The sequence below is a fragment of the Mauremys reevesii genome, linkage group 24 (genome assembly GCF_016161935.1).
Source record: "Mauremys reevesii isolate NIE-2019 linkage group 24, ASM1616193v1, whole genome shotgun sequence".
NCBI lineage: Eukaryota > Metazoa > Chordata > Testudines > Geoemydidae > Mauremys > Mauremys reevesii.
The window spans coordinates 487531-509465 of NC_052646.1; the positions used below are offsets into that span (position 1 = coordinate 487531).

General features: G+C 58.8%; 1 protein-coding gene across 5 annotated transcripts; it reads right to left on the reverse strand.

Annotated features, from left to right (window-relative positions):
• Nucleotides 1-1348: 1348 nt before the first annotated feature.
• HCN3 (hyperpolarization activated cyclic nucleotide gated potassium channel 3) lies at nt 1349-20767 on the reverse strand. Of its 5 annotated transcripts, none has more exons than XM_039512605.1 (9): nt 19974-20097; nt 14570-14756; nt 11894-12323; nt 11503-11664; nt 10039-10257; nt 9546-9692; nt 9158-9398; nt 7029-7214; nt 1349-6435 (listed from the first exon to the last, which is right to left on the reverse strand). In XM_039512605.1, the coding sequence occupies exons 3-9, from the start codon at nt 12302-12304 to the stop codon at nt 5291-5293; spliced, it is 2511 nt and encodes an 836-aa protein (XP_039368539.1). In that variant the 5' UTR covers nt 12305-12323; nt 14570-14756; nt 19974-20097; the 3' UTR covers nt 1349-5290. The 5 variants fall into 5 exon arrangements, with proteins under 5 accessions (XP_039368539.1, XP_039368537.1, XP_039368535.1 ...); XM_039512603.1 differs by lacking the exon at nt 14570-14756 and adding an exon at nt 12598-12669 and having other exon boundaries at nt 19974-20089; XM_039512601.1 differs by lacking the exon at nt 14570-14756 and having other exon boundaries at nt 19974-20767.
• Nucleotides 20768-21935: the final 1168 nt, after the last annotated feature.

A 21935-nucleotide genomic window follows, 5' to 3' on the forward strand; every position in this document is an offset into this window, starting at 1 on the left:
GTGGCTGAGCTTCATGCCCATGAGAGCCAGGGCCTCACATGCACTTTACTCCAGAGGGATTCCCAGCCCCAGTGAGGGGGTCCTCTCCCTGGTGGCTGTCAGCACCGCTGACCATCGTCCAGCCAAACAGCTGGTAGGCTGCACCGCCGCACCTGGTGTTCCCAAACGGGACCCTGGGACGCAGGGAGCCTAAGGCCCAGAGTCAGCATAATCTGAAATAATCAAATTAACAAGAAACCTGCTAATCAGGGCTGAGCTCCTCCTGTGTCATGGAGCCTAATTTCTGCATGAGAGGCTGCTGCTAGTGCCTCCAGTGAGCAAATGTCCTGGGGCCGGACAGACAGACATGGGCACCTGCTGGGCAGCCCCCCTTACCCCCCCTCCAGGGGTACACAGACACTGCTGCGCCTCAGGGGCAGTACTGGGCATCCCAGATGGGTATGGCCAGGGGCCAGCTCACTGTGTTGGGGGCCTAACCGGGGACTGCCAGGGCACTGCTGCAGGGAAGCTTGCAGCACTGGGCACTGCTTTGGGGTCATGCCCTCTGCTTTGCCCCATCTTGGCCTGGCTAGCGAGCTATTGTAAGGCTGCAGCTGCTGCCTGTGGATGGTGTCAGAGCTAGGCCCCAGGGCACGGCCGGGGGGGACTTGCTTTGGGCCTGCTCTGAGGGGATGGTTTCATCTGGGTGCAGCACACACCACAGAGGGTTCTGCTCCCTGTAGAAATGTTCATTGGCTACAGGGGCGCTTGGATCCCCAGCACCAGTCCATTGTGGCCTGTGTGACCTTGATTTAATCGACTTAATGCCTAAAGTCCAAGCTGCAATCAGGCACAATCCACCTCCCACCCCGCCCCTGAGTTAATAAATGGAAGAAAAACTCTAAAGATTAAACACTAATCCCAAAATAAAGCGGGGGGGGGGTCCCTGCTGCTGCCGTGCAGCCAGGCTTTGCTGCCTGTTGGGGAGTGGAGGTGGCGGTACAATGCAGCCACACCCTCCTCTTGGCTCCTGAGATGGAAGTGGGGGCCAAGGGCAAACTGCAGACTCCATACGCTAGCCTTGCTTTTAAACTCCACCACAGACTTGGCCCAGTCAAGCCACCCCCTCCCCCAGCTCCCTCTGCTCAGCTAACATTGGCCACCTCCTCTCTGTGCAGTGAAAGCCTTCTCTGCAGTGCCTCCTGTCTAGAACTGTGCTGGCCCATCAGGCCCTCAATGAAATCCCAGGGAGCGCCCAGCCTCTGCCCCCAGCTCTCTCGGCCTCTCTTTTTGGCTTTGCCTGCCCTCTGCTGCACAGCTTCCTGGCTCCAATGAGGGCTTGGGGGATACAGTTTTTCCCCTAGGCCCATGTGCCATCCCCTCCCACTAGCTAGATTTGGATTTGCATGGGCCATTGGTCTAGGGAAGCAGCATTGTCCTGTTTCATTGCAGTCTCTGGACGAGCCCAGGCCCCATTACAATTTCATCAGGGCTGAAGGGCCTTGAGAATTACCCTTAGCTGTCCCAGAGAGCAAGGCAGACCCTGAACTGCCAGCACCAAGGTGCCTGCCCAGCATCATCTGAGCAAAGGGCACAAGGGGCTGCCTTCTCTCTGGCTCGGTGTCACTAACAGGCACCACGACCAAAGAAGCCACTGGCAGGAGGACAACTAGAGCTGTGACTGCTGGAGAGCAGGGGCTAGGGGCTTCTCTAACCCCAGCAGTAGGTGATGGGGTGGGCAGCATTTCATTGGGCCGCAGCTGCTTTATTGACAGAGGTGCAGTTAGCTGCCAGCTTGGAGTCGCTCTTTATTATTTAAATCTGTTATGTACAACGACCAAAAATTAAAAAACGCTTTTAAAGTCTCTGCAATATGAAAACTACAAGCTCTGTACATCGACTGCTGTGAGTGCAAGAGTGAAGGATCACGGTCTTTGGTGACTAGACTCGCGTACACACACACACACACACACACACACAGGGTGCTTCTACTGTGGCCTCTCCCCAGCCCTGATTCCCCCTGTTGCTAATATGGGTAGGAGTGACAGCCTCTCTCTAGGGCAGGAGCTATGTCCTGCTGCATCTAGTGCCCCCCCCCACTCCTTGGGGTGACACAAACAGACACGGCTGCCATGTCTGTAACCCTGCTTAGAACAAGGCCGGGCAGCACAGTGGTACTGTGCTGGGGCTTACCCAGAGCACCGTGAACACTGGCACTCTCAGCAGCAGGGCTGCCCGGGGTTAGCAATGACGGGGAACCTGCAGGGGAAGAGCTGCAGGGCGACACAGCCACACAGAGTCTGGTTTCCTCTCTGGAAAGACCAGAAAGGTTCCAGATGCTGTGGAAGGAGGGCCACGGCTCTGCGGTTGCCACCTGGGCCAGCCCACACCTTGGCACTCTTCCTCTCAATGGAATCCTACCACAATTGCTACAAATGTCTCTACATTACGTAGTGTAAACAAGAGGATCCTGGAATGTTTGAATCTAAGCGACCTGACTGCAGGCCCCTTCCAGAGGAGCTGCTGGGACAGACACACGGGGCCAAGTGGAATGGGGGGAGGCAGGGACAGAGGGAAAGGACACAAGTCCATGAGAAGGCAGTGCTGAATACTCCCTCCAATACAGGCATCAGTGATTCCCACTGGACTGAACTCTGCCAAGGGCTGAGCTCCCCCTCCTTGTCCTGCAGTGAAGACTCTGGTCCCAACATCCCAAAATACGAATGAAGAGAAGAACTGAACAACTTACCTTTAAGAAGTATTGTACGAAAAGAACCCCTAGCCCAACACTGTGCCTAGCCACAGCTGGGCCTATCGCCTCTAGCACAGGTACCTACAGGGCTGAGCTCCATATTGCTGGCACTGTCAGTGCTCCCAGAGCAGGGACTACAAGATACGATTTTCCTGACTGGTAGTGGAAAGAAGCTATACAGCACAGCGGAGTTGGGGGGGGGCACTACTCTAACTCAAATCAGTAACACGTTTGGACCCAAAAGCAACACCGTAAGCAGAATTCAGCTGCTTAGCAGAGCCACGACTCGCACACACATTGCTAACTACTGGTTCCTGGAGAGGGGCAGCTCGGGCTGAGCCCGAGACTCCCCGGAAATCCCAACCCTTCTGTACAGGGTCGCAGAATCCTCCCCCTGGGGAGGCTACAAGTGCAGGAAGCTTCGAGCTGAGATCCAGGCAGTGATTGGGGCGTGATTGACAAGCATGGGGTGGGGGGACGTGAGCATCTCCTCTGCAATCTCCCTGGAGTCACTTTAATGCTGACGAAGAGCATCTTGGATTGACTTCAAGAAACTGGGGCTGGGTCTTTAGCAAGACTTGATCATGGACAGGGGGTGGGGACCAACCCTTCCTGACACCCAACTCCCTGGGACAATGCTGCTCACTCAGACTAACCCCAGGCAATGGGCACCAGCCTGCGAGGTAAGAGGAGAGAAACCCCCTGGCCCAGCTCTCAAAGACCCTCCTGGGGTGCAGGAGCTAGCAGTCGAGAGCAGAGGTAGCAAAACTCTTTGCAAGTCCCTTCTCACAAGAGGGGAGCAGGAAACCGTCTGGTCTGCCAAGAACATGCCTAGTGAGAAATGCACATCTCAGGATGATGCTGAGAGCCCTGAACTGCAGCCCCTGCCCTTAGCCTGTGCTCCCTGCCTCAATACAGTGTAGGGGACAAGACCCAGCCAAGGAAGCCCTTCAGTCAGGTCTCTGGGTCTGGCTGCCCCAAGGCTCCCAGAACATCCATCAGAGCCTGTCTCATAGGAACGCACATCACCTATGGCCACCCAGCACAGGCCCTGGGGGACCTCGGGATGTTTCTATTCAGCTTTTGCATTTCCAGGCCTGGCTCCTTGCAACCAGGGGAGTTGATTAATCTTCTCCTGACCAGCCACGGATACCAAGAACAAGCCCCTCAGGGAAGCCAGCACCGGGCCTATGTCCTCAGAGGCAGCCTCCTGGACCCCAGGGCAGGCCAGGAGCTGTGAGATGGAGGGAACCCACCAGCTCAAATCCAGCCCAGACAGTTACAGCCAGGACAGCCCTGGCCCACAGCCCCCTTCTGCTGGGTCCAGATCTCCCACTTTCTACAGGGACCACCTGACTATAAAGACCAGGTGCTTGGAGCAGTGGGGGATGAGACATGCCTGCTCCCCATGCCTCCCTTCCCCACGGAACTGGGTTCTCTAGGCTAGAGGCACTCACATGGGCTCCTGCTGCACACATTTAAAGTCACCTATGGGAGAGACGGGGCGGCTGAGACGTGCTCACAAGTGGCAGTGACTTGCCAGGCCTCTGGGGGCAGAGGCCAAGCGCATGAGGATCTGTGTGACCTCTCAGACTAGACCAGCTGGGGATGAGGGGGAGAGAGGGGAGACACCTGGAGTCCTGGGGACTCGGAGCTGCCTGGGACCATGGGGTGCTGGACGGATTCATCTTGGCTTGCTGGGTTGGCCATGGTAGCCAGCGCCATGGGGCCCCAGGCGTCCTGCTCTGGGTTCAGAGGCTTGGGAGCTGGAGTGAGGGGGATTCCAGTCTCTCGGCAACCTTGCAGCCCCCCACCTCCCTCCCGCTCTGCCCTCCCCCAGTGCAAAGGCCTCTCCATGGGGTCCATCCACCCCACTCTGTCCCCTGCTGTGGGTGAGGGGAAAGGTCTCACCATGGGGCTCTGGCCCTATCCCCCTACCCCTGCCTCCCGCACAGGGCAAAGGTTTCAAGCAGGCCATTGTGGGGACGCAGCTGACGGATGGGCGAGGTGGGGGGCTGGGAGAATTTCCTAACATGAGTGGGAGGATCCGCTGAGTGCCTTCCTGACGCTGCTCACCACGGCGGGGCCGATGCCCTGCTGGGCAGGGGCTGGGCCCCTTGGGAGCGGGTGGAGTGAGAGGACAGAGTAGGGGCAGGGTCCCCTTGCAAGGTTGGTGTTCCCAGAGAGAGGCAGAGCACTGATGGAGTCAGCCCAGCCCACGGCCCTGCTGCCCCCTTGCTGTGGGGTGCAGATGGGGGCAGCCTTTTAGTGGCTTCCTGTCCTCAGTGGAGTCAGGGGAATCCCAGAGCGACCCCTGGGCAGAGCCTGCCCTGCAGCCAGGCACATGACTCTGGCAGAGTCGGTGTCTGTGGTAGGTGGTCACCCCTGGCCATCTCCTCTCCTTGCCCACTCAGACTCGGCCTCAGCCCGAGGTGGGGGCCTTGGGGGAGGCTGTCCCCCTTTCTCCCTGTCCCAGCCCCATGTCAAACAGCCCCAGGAGCACAGCTCTCCGGAGAGCCCACGCCTCTCTCCCTCACGCTTGGACACAGCCCTGGGCTCTCATATGTTGGACGGGAGTTTGGGCTTCCCACTTTCCACCTCAGGACTGAATGCCACGGAACCCTTGCGGGAGGGGCCTGCCGCATGCCTGGGCGTGGAGACGGGAGACTGCGGGGTGGATGCTCCGCTCATGGGCCGGCTGGATTGGACCAAAGATCCTGAAGGCATCTGCTGCGGGTGTGCTGGCTGGCCTGGAACCCCAGGGGGTGGCTTGGTGAGGAGACCAGCTACCGAGGGAGATGACCTGTGAGCCAGGTTCCCCGCTGACTTTCTGCCCTGATGGGAGGAGCTCCTGTCCACTTGCTGGGCGACTTCATTGGGCAGGGATGGCTGAGATGCCGACAGGAGCCGGACGTCCTGGGTGAGCCTCCCGATGGGTAGGCCCTGGATGCTCCTGTGCTTCACCAGCTGCTGCGGCTGCATCAGCAGAGAGATGTGGGAGCCGGTGGCTCGGGACAGGCTGTAGTGGAGAGTTCTCCCTGCTGGGAGCGTCTGCTCAGAGCTATGGGACGGAGCCCCTGCTGGCTGCTGGAGAAGTGATGTGGAAACTGAGGTGCCTCGAGACTTGGAGAGCTGGGGTTGGGAGCCCGTCAGGGGCTGCTTTGCTATTGCCAGGGGCTCTCCCTTCTGCACCAGCCTTGGCTGTGGCAGTCCCACGTGCCCAGCTTTCTGCCCCCCACTTTCCAGAGGCGACTGGGACTGGACCATGGGGGATGAAGGGGAGTTGGCTGCAGGCGTCTGCAGGTGGGACTGTACACCGGACTGGGAGCTCACTGAGGAGGGCCGGGAGCCCCCCAGGCTGGGCTGGGACCTGCGCACTTGCCTGGTGAGCAGGGTGGCCTCAGGCGAGAGTGGGCTGGAGATGGAGGAGGGTGGCAGGAAGATGTGGGCCTGCAGACTCTGCTGGTGAGTCAAGGCAATGGCCACGTTGGTGGTGGCAGCTGCCGTTTGCAGTGGTGCATGCACCAGGGGCTCCCAGATCACTGGCTTGCCACTCAACTCCCGGCCCGCTGCCATTTGCTGCAGGTCTTGGATGTTGTGGGCCATGTCCCGGTCGTGCTTGACGATCTGCTGGATCATCTCATTGTTCATGGCCCCCGAGCTATGCTCTGCTCGCTTGCGCAGGAGGATGGAGTTCTTCTTACCTGAGGGGCAGAGAGAAAAGACAGGGTCACCAACACCTCCTGACTGTGCCCAGGGCCGGAACACCATGGGAGTAGCAGGCAGATATGAGCATCTCCACCGTCTTACAGACAGGGAGGGTGAGGAGCAGGGGGATAGAACCCAGGAGTCCTGGCCCCCTGCTCCTACCATGGGGTTATGCTGACACTAGCAGTTTTCTTGGCTGAGTGTCTATCGACGGCTGTGTAGGAAGGGTATAGGCCTGGCACCCTTGGGGTCCCATCTGCCCCCAGGGCCAGCAGCTAGTCAGGTCGGCCCTCACCAGTGAGGAGTGCAAGGGGGAGGCAGTGGGAGGCTGAGCTTGGGAGGGGTAACTTACAGACCCTCCTTGTGAACAAAAGCGATGCCATATAGCAGATCCCCTTACCCCGTACTGGGGAGAGGGAGGGAATCCCAGAGCAGGCTCCTCAGCCCAACCCCGAAGGAGGCAGGGAAAGAAATGCCCCTGACGTTAAAGGCCCAAGGACAGGGGAAGCAGGTTGGGGAGCAGGGGGGTATGTGCCAGTGCAGCAGCTGCCTGGGAGCAAGGAGATTCGCGGGGGTGGCTGGCATGCACCTGGGGTGGGCGCTCCCTCACCGATGCGGTCCAGGCGGTCCATGGCCACGGTCTCGAAGGCCCTACGCATCATGGGGTGCTCCTCCAGCACCTCGTTGAAGTTATCCACCGAGAGCGAGTAGAGGCGGCAATAGGTGTCGGCACGCACACTGGCTGTCCGCCTCCCCCGCGTCAACAAGCAGATCTCTGTGGGGACACAGAGCTTGGCATCATGGCTGTGGCCACCTCCTTGCTGGCACTGACCCCCCAGCCAGAGAAGGGGAGACAGTTACCTTGACTAGTGCCTCTTATGTTACAGGAGCTTCTGTGCTGAACAAAATTGAAGTACAAAGTTGGGAAGGGACCAATCCCAGGCAACGCAACAGCCACTTACAGAGTCGGGAACAGAACCCAGGAGTCCTGTCTGGCATGGCCACACCTTTCTCTAACCCTAGACACCGCTCCTTCTCCCTCCCAGAGCTGGAGAGAGAACCCAGGAGTCCTGGCTCCCAGCCCCTCCAGTTCAAATCATTGGACAAGACCCCCTCCTCAGCATGAGCAGCAGATTACTAAGTATTTTAACTCAAAGAAGCCTTAGACTGTAGGGTGAGGGGCACCTTAGTAAACCCAGGTGGGTGGGTGGAGCCTAAGTTAGGGCCATGAGGCGGTGGGCACAGGAGTACAACAGCTGGGGCTAGGATTCTCCTGTGATATTCTGTACCTTGGGGGGGTGTCCTGTAACCCCCATCTTCCTCATTTACATATGACTGTGAACTTACATATAAAACAGGCTGGGTGAGGTATCAGGGGAAAAGTTATGATCTACTGAAAGTCATTTCTCGGTCCATAGATGTGTATCATTGATGCATGTGAAGTTATGGGAATTGTGTTGTATGGTTGTCACTAAAACGTGCTGTAAGTTGGGGGAATCAGCCAGATATTAGCCCCCCGCCCCCAGAGTTAACAGCAGGAAAGTAACCAACACCCAGGCGGGGTGTCAAACAACCCATCAGCAGCTATAATAATAATAATAATTGGAGATATACCTATCTCCTAGAACTGGAAGGGACCTTGACAGGTAATTGAATCCAGCCCCCTGCCTTCACTAGCAGGACCAAGTACTGATTTTTGCCCCAGATCCCTAAGTGGCTCCCTCAAGGATTGAACTCACAACCCTGGGTTTAGCAGGCCAATGCTCAAACCACTGAGCTATCCCTCGCCCCCTGCCCTGCTACTGTCCAGCAAGGGAGCTACAATGCAATGACTCACCTGCATGAAGCCACACCAGGGGAATTGCTCAACCTTGCCTGGGGACTCAGCAATGCCCACCAGACATCCCTGGATTTATGTTCTACATGGGACTAAGGGTATAAAACAGAACACAGGGGGCCCCTGCTTGGCCTTTCTCCTGCCCCCACCTGTGCTGCAAGCAACAAGGAAACTGAAGACTTGAGACTCCAACAGAGGACACTGGCCCAGATTTCAAGGGTGAAATCTGTGTACTATGAACTGCAATATCTAGTGGGGTGAAAAAAACTGCTTAATCTCAATGTTGCCCCGTCCAATAGGGTTCAGAGTTTAGGCTGCGTGCTTAGATTTTCTTCTCTTTTGGTAACTAACTCTGACTTTTTGCCTATCACTTAATACCACTTAAACTATCTTTTGTAGTCAATACATTTGTTTAACTGTTTATCTTTACCAGTGAGTTTGCCCGAAGCGTGTAGCAAATGTGCTCAGGTTTGCAAAGGCTGGTGTCTATCCACTTTCCATTGATGAAGTGGTGAACCAATTAATGAATCCGCATTGCTCATCTTGAGCAGTGCAGGATGGTATACTCCTGAGGCACAGTGCTGGGAGCTGGGGGGATTCGGCTGGGGCCTTTCCCTGTCTGAATAAGGAGTGGCTCTGGGAGCATTCCTGCGATCTAGCTGAGTGGGGGGGGCTCCACATGTGGCTGTGCTGAGTGATCACAGTGCCTGGAGGGGTTGCAGCTGGCCACTAGCCAGGCATTGTGAGAGACAGCCCGGGCTGGAGAGCTAAGGGGGCACAGCGGTCCCACGCTCCCAGGCTGCACCCCGGGGATCCCATCACATCTCCATCCCGGACCCTTGAGCCCCAGACACACCCTCCCATCTGGGGAGCAGCCTCACCCCCGAAGTAGGAGCCGTCGGACAGCTTGGTCTCCTTGTTGCCCTTGGTGAGGATGCTGACCACGCCGTGCTGGATGAAGTACATCTTCCTGCCCACGGTGCCCTCGCGGATGATGAAGTCCCCAGGCTGGAAGACCTCGAAGCGCAGCTTGGTCAGCGTGGCTGTCACAAAGCTGGGGTCGGCACTGGCGAACAGCGGCATGTTGGCCACCAGGTTCCGACAGTTAAAGTTGATGATTTCCTGGGAGGAGGGCAGCAGAGGGTCACTTTACCCTTCCGAGAGCAGCAACCCGCCAGCGATCACCCCCGAGGGGGCGGCGGGACTGGCCCCAGCACTCACCCACCCAGAGGGGGCAGTGGGGCTGGCCCTGGCTCCAGAACTCCCTACCTCTTTGAGAGGCTCACTCAGCTCCCCCAGGATGTTCTCCTCATCAAACATCTTGCCCTGGTAGCGGTGCTCATAGTACTCATGGATCCGCTGGCGCGTGTCCCCGGGTAGCTTGTGGAACGACATGTACTGCTCCACCTGCTTGTACTGGAGGGACAGACAGAAACTCTCATTCCAGGGCTGGACACACCCAAATGGGAAGGGCAGGGGCTCCATACGTGGAGGGCAGGGCAAGAGTGAAGAGTGCAGCATGGTGCCAGGCAGCCCTGGGCCAGCTGTGCCAATGCGGGGATAGAACCAGGGGAGAAGCTGGCAAGGAGTGGCACAGGTCGGGCAGTGTTTAGTGACACAAGGATCTGTTCATTCCCAGCTCATACCCAGGCCCTAGCTCCCCGCCACACACCTCCCCTGCTTGCCTCAAGGCCTGCCCCTTACCACCCTGCCTGAGCTTTGGGGCCTGCTTGACGCCCCCAAGCCCTGCAGGGGCACTCACCTTCTCCTGGTACTGCCGGCGAGAGGAGTCCAGCGACTGGATGAGGGCAGTGGCGTGGCCAATGAACATGGCGTAGCAGGTGGCACCCACAATCATGCTGAGCATGGTGAGCCAGACGTCGGTCATCCCCTCCGGAGCTTGCTGGCCGTACCCGATGCAGAGCATGTGGCTCATGGCCTTAAACAAGGCATGGGAGTACTGCTTCCCCCAGGAGTCGTTCTGCAGACAGGAGGGCACCTGAGCAGGCTGTAGCCGGGCTAGCTCCTGCCACTGGAGCCAGGGATTTCTTTGAATACACAGCCTCTCTGGATCTCCCACCCCAGGGTGGGAGAAATGTGAGCTCCCAGCCAGCAGGGGAGCACGTCTGTGGCCGCACACCCCAGGGCAGGGCCCCGTTCCCCAGGGGGCAGCGGCTTCTGGGCTGATCTAAGGACCAGAGGCTTTGCCCCCAGCCCAGCTCCCAGGGAGGCAGCAGGAACCCCTCCTGCCTGCTGTCTCTTGGCAGCTGGTGCGAGGGATTTCCCTTGCGTGTGGGATTTAATTAGTGGCAGAGGTGCTGCAGCAGGGACACACCCAGATTGAGAGATTCCCCTGTCTGACTGTAGCCTGCAGGGCTGCAATCAGACTCCGGGATCTCCATCAGCCCCCAGCTGGACAGCACGTGTGCATGTGTAATTAGCGTGCACCTGTGTGTGTGTAAGAGTATGTGTCTAGCGGCGTGTGTGCCAGGGGACACTCCCGGCCTGGAACATGCATGACAGTCTGGTCCATGAGGTCTCCCAGGCTGGAGCCATCAGCATAAGGTTTATCACCTGCCTGTCCCTTTATAAACACTAAGCCTCCCATACCCCATACACATGCCACGATCCCCATTACACAGACTGCAGCCCGGCTCTGCAAACAGCCTCATTCTCTCACTCAGGAGATCAACCCCCCAAAGGCAGTTCTCCTGTTAGCCCTGCAGGGCCAGGGAGGTCAAATTCTGCCCTCACCGACCCCATGCAGCCCTTGGCCGCTGAGCAGGGTGGGAGGGGATCTGCCTTCCAGCACATTCATTGTTAACAGAGAATGACACCGTGCATGTGTCACCGCCACAGTGGAGACTGGGACTCTGCATGGAGCCCATGGCCCTGGCCAAGGATTCCCCCCCTTGATCCCCAGCCAGCCTGCTCCTGGGCACAGTTCCTCCGGGAGCCCACAGGAACACAGCTCTGTGGCGGCAGTCTGGGATGGGGGATGGTTTTAAACAATTGTCTTGTACAATAAAGGCTTTGCTCCTTATGTCCCATGATGGGCACCGCTCCATCTTGGGGCTCTCTTAGATCAGAAGGGGATGACAGATGCTGAGGAGAGCAGATACCGCAAGGAAGGGACAGGCTGGAGCCCAACGGCCCCACCCCAGGGAGACACAAAGAACCTGGGGATCTCAGGCTCCAGTGCAGAAGAGCCGGGCGGGGCACTCACCACCATGTGATTGATGGAGACCCAGCAGTCCTCAGGAAAATCTTGCAGCATGGGCACCAGGAACTGCAGGCAGCCGTCCCAGTGGCACAACAGCAGCATCATGCCAATGAGGTTAACGATCCGCACCACGGCACTGGCCAAGTCGTAGGTCATGTGGAAAATCTGAGCAAGAGCACAAGCCGGGAGAAAGACTGTGAAAAGCCAGCTCTCTTCTCCAGCTACCCGCACGGGAGGACAGGGAGCCCCCAAATGCCCCCTAACTCCCCACAAAAGCTCCTTAAGCCTCCCAGCCACAGGTCCCCAAGATGCCCCTCCCCCTAGCCAGGGGTTTTGAACCCCCCCTTGATCCCTCCAGGCAGGGATCCCCCCAAATGATCCACTCTTCTCCCACCTCCTCCCATTGGTGAATGTAGCGGATGAGGCGGGACAGGCGCAGCAGGCGCAGCAAGCTGAGGATCTTGGTGAAGCGCACGATGCGCAGGGCCCGCGCCGTCTTGTAGACGTCAGAGTCCACCTGAGTCTCCAGGTCGACGATGAGGAAGATGTAATCCACGGGGATGGAGGAGATGAAATCGACCAGGAACCAGCTCTTCAGGTACTTCATCTTGATGGTGTGTGGATCCAGGATGATCTCCGTGTTGTCCTCCACCACGATGCCCGTGCGGAAGTTCAACACTAGGTCGGCCAGGAAGAAGGTGTCTGACAGCACGTTGAAGACAATCCAAGGTGGCGTGTTCTCATCCTTGAAAAAGGTGATGCCTACGGGCAGGATGATGAGGTTTCCCACCATCAGCAGCAGCATGATGAGGTCCCAGTAAAACCTGCAGGAGGAATGGAGAGCGGGCACAAAGCAGGGGAACGAGAAAGGAGGAAAGGAGATGGGGAATGGAGCCAGGGAAGGAGAAAGGGAGGGAGAGAATGAAAACCTCCTTCTAGTAGCTAAACCTGGGTGAGAAATTGGATCAGTTTAAACTGGAGGGTTCAGAGAAGAGCCATGAGAATGGTGAAAGGGCTGGAAAACCTGCCTTACAGCGACAGAGCTCCATCTGTTTAGAGAGAAGTTTAAGGGATGATTTGCTCAGTGTCTGTAAGTACCTTCCTGGGGAACAAGACATTCGATCACGGGCTCTTCAGTCGAGCAGACAAAAATCTAACACGAGCCAACATCTGGAAGTTGAAATGAGACAGATTCAGACTGGAAATGAAGTGCAAATGTTTAAGAGTGAGCGTAATTAATCATTGGGGCAATTTACCCAGAGCTGGGGGGGATTCTCCATCATCAGAAATACTTAAATCAAAAAGATGAGCTGTAGATCCAACAGGAACCAATTCAGGGAAGTCCCGTGGCCTGCGTGACACAGGATGTCAGACTTGCTGATCAGCAGGGTCCCTTCTGGCCTTGGACTCTATAAACCCTCTGGAGATTGCGTGCACGTGCCCCAAACAGATACACGGCCAGGATGCACACGCGTGGACACGGACACACACCCTCCTCCCGCTGCACATGCCCCAAACAGATACATGGCCAGGAAGCACACGTGCACACATACACATGCACGCATCACCCCATTTGTCTCTCCACCTCGGAGGGCTGAGAGCAGCCTGTCATTCCAAGCTGCAGCTCGCCAGCCGTCTGCAGGGGCAACACAACACGCCCAGCCAGACAGCTCTACTCCCAACCTTTGTGCCCCCAAACAACCAGAGAGCCGTGGTACGAGAGCACGGAGGGGCTGAGTCTGCACCCAGCCTGAGATCCCAAGGGGAAAGGAATTAGCACAGTGGCAGGGAAGGAGAGAGAGGAGGCTCCAGCTGCCTATGATAGGAACCGGAGAGCTGCTGAGGCAGCAAAGGATAGGGTGGCTGGGCCTGGTAGTACGAGCTGTGGAGGGGAAAGTTCTTGCCCTGACAGTGGGGAGATGCATGAAGGCAGAAGACAGCCAAAGCTTGGTGAGAAGAGAACAGAGACCCAGCACCTGAGGGGCTCTGTAACAGCACTGGCTGCCTGCCAAGTGCAGCTGGTGGCCTGGGGTGGCTCTGTAGCACCCTGCCTCAGTTTCCCTTTCATTCAGTAATTCCACAAGAAGTATGTATCCTCCACCACCCCCACCATGGGGGCTGGCCTCCCTCTCCACCTGGCATCTTGCCCTGCTCTTTATCTCCACAGAGCTCCCAGGCCTTTTCCATCCGCTTACAGCAGCCATGTGGCCCTCCGGGCCCAAACCCTTCCACCTGCTCATCACAGCCTCTGCCCCAGCGTCCTCTCCCATCTCCTGCCTCCCTCTCTTCACCAAACAGCAGGTCTGCATAGAGCCTGGCTGTCCTTGGTGCAGCTGTTAACGAGGAACAGGTGGGCCAGATCCGTTCCCTAGGCCTGGGCTAGGCTCTGAAAACAGCCAGAAGGGAGAGGGCGGAGTGGGTAACCTCACTGTGCCCCTGCTGCTGACTGGGGCTTGGCAAGCCTGGCAGAGGAGAGTTGCAATAGTCCCGGTGAGACGGGCTGAAGGCCCGGGAGGGAGTCCAGGAGAGGGGAGGCAAGGCTTCGGGAAATGTTGCCAAGATGGTGATGGCCAGTTCTCACAGTGGAGGAGGAGGAGGAGAGGGAGAGCTTGGGTTCAAGGATGATGCCTGGGCTATGGAGAGTGGGGGCCTTATGGAGACCCCACCGTGGAAACCAACTCTTCCCCCTGGGGAGGGTGCCAGGCTGACTGCTGCCAGCCCAGGGAGAGGAGCTCCCTCCCGTGAATAAGGAGGCAGGGTACGGAGACCCTCCCTGGTGCTGCTTTACCCAACAGCATGGAGTAAAGAGATCACACCTCCCAGCATCCCCTTGCAAACCTTCACTCCTGGCACTGCGGGCACCTGCCAGGCAGGCGGATCAGGGTCACAGATGGGCGTGTTCTGCATTGGGCAGAGGGGAGCCCCTGTATCTCCCACAGCACCAATTTTATGCCTGGCCATCTTGGGCTGTGCGCTGGATTTTGGAGAGGGGAGGTTCCTGCAATTCTCAGCCTGGTTTTTCCCCTGCTGGGCTCGCCTCCCACCATGTGCTACAGCCCCACTAACTCACCTTGGAAATGTGGCGCCGGTGCCAGATGAATTCACTCTGCAAAGCCAAGCTCTTGGGGAAGAGACTAGAATCCAGGCCTCTGCAGGCAGATGGATGCATCAGGCTTTGCAGGCTGTGACCTCCACAGGGGGCCGGCCTGGCTTACCCGGTTCCTGCCCTGACCTTCCCCAGGGCCTTGGCTTCAGCCCTTAGGAAAAATATTTAAAACCAGGTATAAGAAGATGCTGCCTCTTCCAGTGAATCTCTCAGGTGGAGCTCTGAGCCACTATGGGGAAAGGCCAGCATCAGCAGAGGAGAAGAGACTTCTGGGTACCGTGCTGGGCCGCAGGAGACCCCAGCTCTGCCACTGATCTGCAGGGTGGCTTTGGTCAGGGCCTCTGTTTCTCTTTCCAGCCGGTGTGTGTCGGGTCCATTCAGACTGCAGGGGCTCTGGGCAGGGACAGTCTCCCACTGGGCAGCGCTGGCACAATGGGACCATGATCTCGGTTATGGTCTTTAGGTGCCACCACAGCTCCAACCAACCAGGCAGAAGTGCCGCACTTGCCGTTCCAGAGCCAGGCTTGGAATATTGCTGGGATCCAGGCAAAGGCTCTGAGAGGATCTCAAGGTAACTTTGGTTCGAGCAAGTCTTTTATTGATGAGGAACAAGCAGCAGCCAGTGGCATGAGAGGAGGGGGACGGGCTCTAAACCCTCAGCCCCAGGCAGGCAGAGCCCTGCCCCTGAGTGCGCGGCTTCGAACCCTGCTGCTAGTTTATTCAGTTCAGTTCCTGGCTGCTGCCACTCGCATGCCTCCCCAAAGCTGTTTCTTCCCCGGAAAGTTGGGGAGTCTGTGACAGAAACCGTCTCGCAGGGAGTCCCTGTCAATGTGGCTGGGACTCTAGCTCCCTCCAGCCACATCCTGCCCCTACTGGGCTGGTCTCCAGTGGTGTGAGCGTCCTCCCACTATTGCTCTTACTCGGCTCTTGGACCGTGCGCTGGGGTGGAGTCCCCACTGCAAGACGGGGAATGTGCTGAGAACACTGCTGGTTCTAGAAGGGTCCGTCAACACCCCAGCCTCGGGGACGGTGCAGAACCCAGGGGCGAACACAGTGAGAGAGCGTCACTCCTCCGCTGGCAGAGCCCTTCGCCAGTGCCCCTTGCATGTCTCTCTTCTTCCTCTGCCCTGACATGCTCTGGCTCCCCCACCTGAATGCCCGAGAGTAGCTGGCTGTGTGATTTCACCCCACACAACGGCTGCCTCTCAGGCACCGAGGGGATTTCTCTGTGGGGCAACGTGTCCTACGTCACCGCCACGTTCAGAACGGGGGAAAGAAAAGAACCAAAACTCGCTCCTCCGTGAGACAGACACCAGGAGGGAAGTGGGGGGAGAGAGATTAATCCCCCAGAGACACCGCCAGATGGCCCATCCACCCCACTCCTCTCTCTGACAGCGGCCAGCTGCTTCAAAGGAATGGGGAAGAACCCCCATAATAGACTCTTTGGTGTTGGATTACACCCTAAAATTCTCTCTCTAAACACACTCAAGTGGGGCCATGGATGTTCTCATTCCCCCAGTCACAGATACACACATCCCCCTTCCCTCCTCCGCCACACAGCCCCGGACCCCCATGACAGACACTGAGTAATGGAGGAGTCCACAATCATTCACAGGAAGAAATCAAGGGCAGTTTTGCTCCTTCCTCCCAGGCCCATGTGGCTCCTTTCCCCATCTCTCTGCGGTAACCTGGCCAGCTCACACTCCGGCTTTCCCTGTGACCCAGCAGAACTGCACCCAGCCCTAGTCACCCGTGTCTGTATGGGCGCGAGGTGTCTCTGGTCCTATAGCCAAGAATAGTTTCAAGTAACAAGTTAAAGACAGAGACAGAGAGCTGCCCGTGTCTGGGCTGCACAGAGGCAGGTGCAAAAACCAACTCAGTTCACTGACAGCCCAGCCTCCTAAGGTGGGCACCGAAAAAGGCCTCTGCAGGGAGAGATGGGCTTTGGGGAGCTAACAATGGTGAGACCCCAAATTTCCATAACAGCAGAAACCAACAGTCAGAAGCTGAGGATTAGCAGCTGGTCACTAATGCCTCTCTGGGGGCCACACTGTATGCTGGGTTAATCCTTTCCAAGCCAGGACTCTGGGGACTCTCCAGCTGCAGTCAAGAGCTCTCCTACTGACTAGTACTTTGCTAGGAGTGCCAGCCCAGAAGGACTCTGGCTATGGAGGGGTTAATGTCATCTGCCCCAGCTCATTGGCCCCTGACAAATGCCATGCACAAGCTCGCCCAGCTAACCTTGTCCTTCCCCTCCTGCTGACTGCCCAAACCCACCTGGCGCCTCTTGTCTCAGATTTACTTTGTAAGCTCTTTAGGGCGAAGCCTGTCTTTTATTCTATGCCGGGCAGCGCCCAGCACAGCAAGGCCCTGATCTTGATTGGTCTCAGTTGCTACCATAATGCGGATAATAAACAACATCGGCGTAATCCAGCCTGGACAGCTACCTACCAGCCCCCCCACATGTCACCCTGTCACCTTCACCAGGCAGAGCTGCAGGGACCATGACTTCACAGGAGCGGCAGCTTGTAACCGTGGTGCCTTCTCACGCTGAGGCCCTTACAGGGGGTGCAGCTGTGACACATGGCTGCTTCACAGCCCTTCGCACTCTGCTGGAGCAGTGTAAAGGATTCTCAGCATTCCTGCGAATCAGGGCCTCTCTGCAGGGGGACCCCTGGTTACACCTACATGTGAGCAGGCTACTTTCAGTTTCAGGTGCTAGCCTCCTGCTGGGCCACAGTGACCATGGCATCATTTTCCACTAGAAATTATCGTCTTGCAGTTTCAACCCCCATAAAGAAAGCCCATCCGATGTGACTCAACATCCCTGTGACATCCAATTCCTTCCCACCACGTAGACATCCCAGTAACACCCTGGAGAGATCTCAGGGACGGAGTGTGCCTGGACCTGCCAGCACAAGGCCTGCCTTCTTGCCACACACCCTGCGCTAAATGGTCACACTGCCCTTCCCAGTGCAACTCCCCCACCAGCCTGCACAGCCAGAGCCATTCCTGCTGAGGGAGGGCTCTGCAAGCGCCCCTTCTGCGAGAGCTGGGACAGGAGTTAATCTCCTTGGATGTGGTGCGACTCCTCAGTACTTTCACAAACTAAAAACAGCTCCTAGTCCACTGGCAAGAAAGAAGGGCTACTCAGAGGCAGACAGAAGGATCTGTCTTCCTCTGTTGGGAGTGCCCCGGTGCCCGGGGTCGGTTCGGCCCAGCTACCTAGAAGCTCTCCCCTGTCCATACACGAAGCACTGCCAGATGCAGGAGTGAGCTGTGGGGGAGAGATTGCTGGGACACTTAGGACTGCAGGGGCAGGAGGGTCTGAGTCACTCCCAAGGGCTGAGCGTGGGATACCCCATGTCCTGCTGCCAGAGGAATTTGCCTGGGATTCTATAGGGTTGGTTGGAAAATGCTCAAGCAGAGCGATTGCTGGGCAGCAGAAGCACATCCTGGTCAGTACCCTGGCCTCTCTGCATGTTACTTTTAGCCTCTGCCTTACTGGAGAGTAGTGGCAAGAGGGGAGGACTAACCACATGCTGGGCAGAGCCCCTTCCCTGGAAAGTCAGGGACAGGAGCCTTCCAAAGAAAAGGGGCAGGGGGTGAATTTTGGGCAGCAGGGGAGTTTCTGATTCTGGTGATCAGCTGGCCTCCCAGAGTCACACCGGGCCTGCTTGAAAGGGGTCCCCAAGAAGAATAGGGGGACCACTCTAAGTGGGGCCTCCTTGGGGTAAATCCCAGTGGCCCAGCGATGCTGGGGAGTCTGGGTGCAGGGAAGGCTGATGACAGTGAGGACTTGGGAATAGAAACTTCCTCCACAGCAAAGTGAACGGCACTGGATTTGTATCCTGTCGGTTCTTAGTCCCCGACTCCCCTACAGCTCCCAGCTGCTGCCCTGCTCCCACTTGGAGGTAGAGGGGCCCTGGTGACAAGACTGATCTCCCTGACTGATTGGGGGAGGAGGGACCTGACTCCCCCAGTCCCTGGTGCCTGGCTTGCAGGAACAGCACAAGCTGCTGAGGAAAGGCCCCTCCAGGGTTCCTGGGGAGTGGAGGCCACCCCCGCAGCTCACTGCCCGGCCATCCCTGGGATGTCACCCCCTGGCCTCCTACCAGTGCTGTAGGGCTCAGGTGCCCCTAGCCTGGTGAGAGGACCCCAGCACCTAGGCCAGCCCCACCTCACCTCCCCCGCAAAATGGGGCTGGGGCTGCAGGCCTCAGAGCACCAGCACCAATAGAAGATAGATGCTCACAGCCCGAGGGAGCAGCCGTTGGAGCAGCAGAGGGTATGGGCCATGGGGGCCAGGGAGGACAGAATGCAGCACCCTCACTCCACTGAGACCTGAGCCACCGGGACCCATCCCCGGGGCTGAGCAGGGCCCAGGCCAGGCTTAGCCTGCGGCCTCACGCTCAGTACCCAGGACAGCGCCAGCCCCAGGCCCACAGGAGGGGGGACGTGGGGGGGACGGCTGAGCAGACAGCCTTGCATGGGGGTGGGCAGGGATACATGCAACCTGACCGCCCTGTGTATCAGCTGGAGGACGGGGGCTTGGCTGGAAAGTGGGGTCAGGAGAAGGGCCCCTCTCACCTGAAGTCACGGAAGGGGTGGATGGGAAGGGGCACAGGGGTAGGGCCTGGCTGGGTGGACAGGAATGGGTGGTTAGGCTGGGCGTGGACAGAGACAGGGGAAGGGGAGACTGGGTGACTGCGGGTGGGGAGTGGCCAGCTAGGGAAGACAGAGGCAGGGGCTGGGCAGCTAACAGGCGGGTCCTTAGCAGGTGCCGGGCCCCCTCTCACCTGAAGTTGCTGTAGGGGTGGATGGGAAGAGGGTAGGGCCCGGCTGGGTGGCAGAGGGTGGCTGGCCAGGGAGAATATCAGAAGCTGGAGGATGATGATTCCCTGTTCTGTTCACTCCCTCTGGGGCACCTGGTACTGGCCACTGTCGGAAGACAGGACACTGGGCTAGATGGACTTTGGTCTGACCCAGTAGGGCCGTTCTTATGGGGGGAGGGGGTGGCTGGCTAGGGAGGATGGGGCGGGGTTGCCAGCGAGCAGGCGGGTCCTTAGCAGGTTCGGGGCCCCCTCTCACCTGAACTCGCTGTAGGGGCGCATGGGGAGGGGGAGGGCCCGGCTGGGTGGCAGGGGTGGCTGGCTAGGGAGGATGGGGGCAGGGGGTGGCCAGCCGGCGAGCAGGCGGGTCCCTCGGGGGGTGCCAGGGCCCCTCTCACCTGAGCTCGCTGTAGGGGCGCATGGGGAGGGGGAGGGCCCGGCTGGGTGGCAGGGGTGGCTGGCCAGGGAGGATGGGGGCAGGGGGTGGCCGGCCGGCGAGCAGGCGGGTCCCTCGGGGGGTGCCAGGGCCCCTCTCACCTGAAGTCGCTGTAGGGGTGGATGATCCAGGACCCGGCCGATTTCACCCGCTGCTGCTCCAGCTCCACCGCCTTGTGGCTGCCAAACATGCGCAGCGAGAACTTGTTGACCGCGGGCTGCAGCATGGCCCCGAGCTGGCGCTGCACGAAGGTGCCGGCCAGCGCGGCGGGGTCCTCGGCGTCCGACAGGATCTGCTCCGCCGCCTCCGCCTTGCCGGCCCCGGGCTGCGAGGCGGGCGCCTCCCCCGGGGTCACTGCGCGGGGCGGCTGGCCTGGCCCAGAGCCCGCGCTACCCTCGGGGCGCCCGGGGGCCTCCCCGTCCAGCGCCAGGGGCTCGTCCCGCGGGTCGGCGCCCTGCGCCCTGTCCCGGGGCTCCGAGCCCGGCGCCGCCTCCATCCTGCCGGGGAAGCGCCCTGCTCAGGTTCCCTTCAAACGCCCTTGCCCGGGCGCCCGGCCCGGCCCCCCTGGGCACATGCTCACCGCGGGCGGAGGCGGCCGCAGCTCTGGGCTCCGCCGGGGGCGCGGCTGGGGATGCTGCCGGGGACCCCGCGGAGGGGGCGCGCCGCTCCGCTCCCCTCCCTGCCCCGCAGCCGGCTCAGCCGCAGGATGCCGGGGCCGCCGGCCGCTGCTCCCCCATGGCCGCCCCAGGGCCGGTGCCGGCGGGGCAGAGCGAGCCTGTTGCACACGCCCAGGCGGGGAGACGTCAGCTGGGCTGGGGGAGCCGCGGCTCCATCCTCCGGAGCGCGGGCAGGCGGCGGCGGCGGCTCGGCTCGGCTCGGCCCAGCCAGCGGCGATCCGGGCGCTCGGCAAGGCCAGTGCTGCCCCCTGGCGGGAGCCCGGAGACTGCAGCGGGGAGGGAGGCGCCCAGCCCCCGCAGGGGGAATCTCAGCTTCCTTCTGTTAAACCAGCCCCTTTCTGTCGCGTGTCCTGGAAACACCCCAGTGAAGGCACCGATTGCAATTCTGGGGAGCGGAAAGCTTGGCTGAGCCCTGCGCCCCCCGCCCCGGCATCCCTTTGGCCACGAACATACGAATGGCGACACTGGGTCAGCCCAAGAGTCCATCTAGCCCAGTGTCTTGTCTTCCAGTAGTGGCCGATGCCGGAGGCTTCAGAGGGAATGAACAGAACAGGGCAAGTATCCAGTGATCCGTCCCCTGCTGTCTCCAGTCCCAGCATCTGGCAATCAGAGGCTACGGACACCCGGGGCATGGGGTTAGGTCCCTGCTCACCTGTCCAGTGTTTTCCGAACCCAGTTGTACTTTTGGCCTGAACAACATCCCCTGGCAATGAGTTCCAGGGGTGCGTTGTGTGAAGAACTTCCTTAGGTGTGTTTTAAACCTGCTCCCTGTTCATTTCATTGGGTGGCCCCCGGTTCTTGTGTTATGTGAGGGGGTAGATAACGCTTCCCTCTTTGCGTTCCCCACACCAGTGGTGATTTACAGCCCTCTGTCATATCCCCCGAGTCGGCTCTTTCCAGCCTGACCAGTCCCAGATTTAATCTCTGCTCCTATGGAAGCTGTTCCATCCCCCTGATCATTTTTGTTGCCCTTCTCTGCACCTTTTCCAATTCTAATATCTCTGTTGTGAGAAGGGGCGACCAGAACTGCAGGCAGAGTGCAAGGTGTTGGGTACCAGGGATTTGTATTGTGCCATTATGATAGTTGGTGTCTTGTTTTCTATCCCTTCCCTAATGGTTCCGAGCATTCTGTTGCTTTTTGAGGCCGCTGCACACTGAGTGGATGTTTTCGAAGAACTATCCACAGTGACTCCAAGATCTCTCTCGAGTGGTAACAACTCATTTAGACCCCAGTGTTTCAGACCCTATTTCTTCGCCTTTTGCAGGCTGCCACCCCACTTTACAACAGAAAAAAATCTTGAAACGCAGGAAGCGGTTGGCCTGTGGGGTGGGTCCCAGGGCAGGAAGCGGTTGGCCCGTGGGGTGTTCCCAGGGCAGGACACGGTT

Coding starts and splice junctions, on each gene's coding strand:
- HCN3 (XM_039512601.1), bottom strand. CDS start 20,368: ATGGAGGCGGCGCCGGGCTCGGAGCCCCGGGACAGGGCGCAGGGCGCC. Junction 10,258..11,502: donor TCTCCATCAATCACATGGTG/GTGAGTGCCCCG, acceptor TCCTGTCTGCAG/AACGACTCCTGGGGGAAGCA. Junction 7,215..9,157: donor CGACGGCTCCTACTTCGGGG/GTGAGGCTGCTC, acceptor GTGTCCCCACAG/AGATCTGCTTGTTGACGCGG.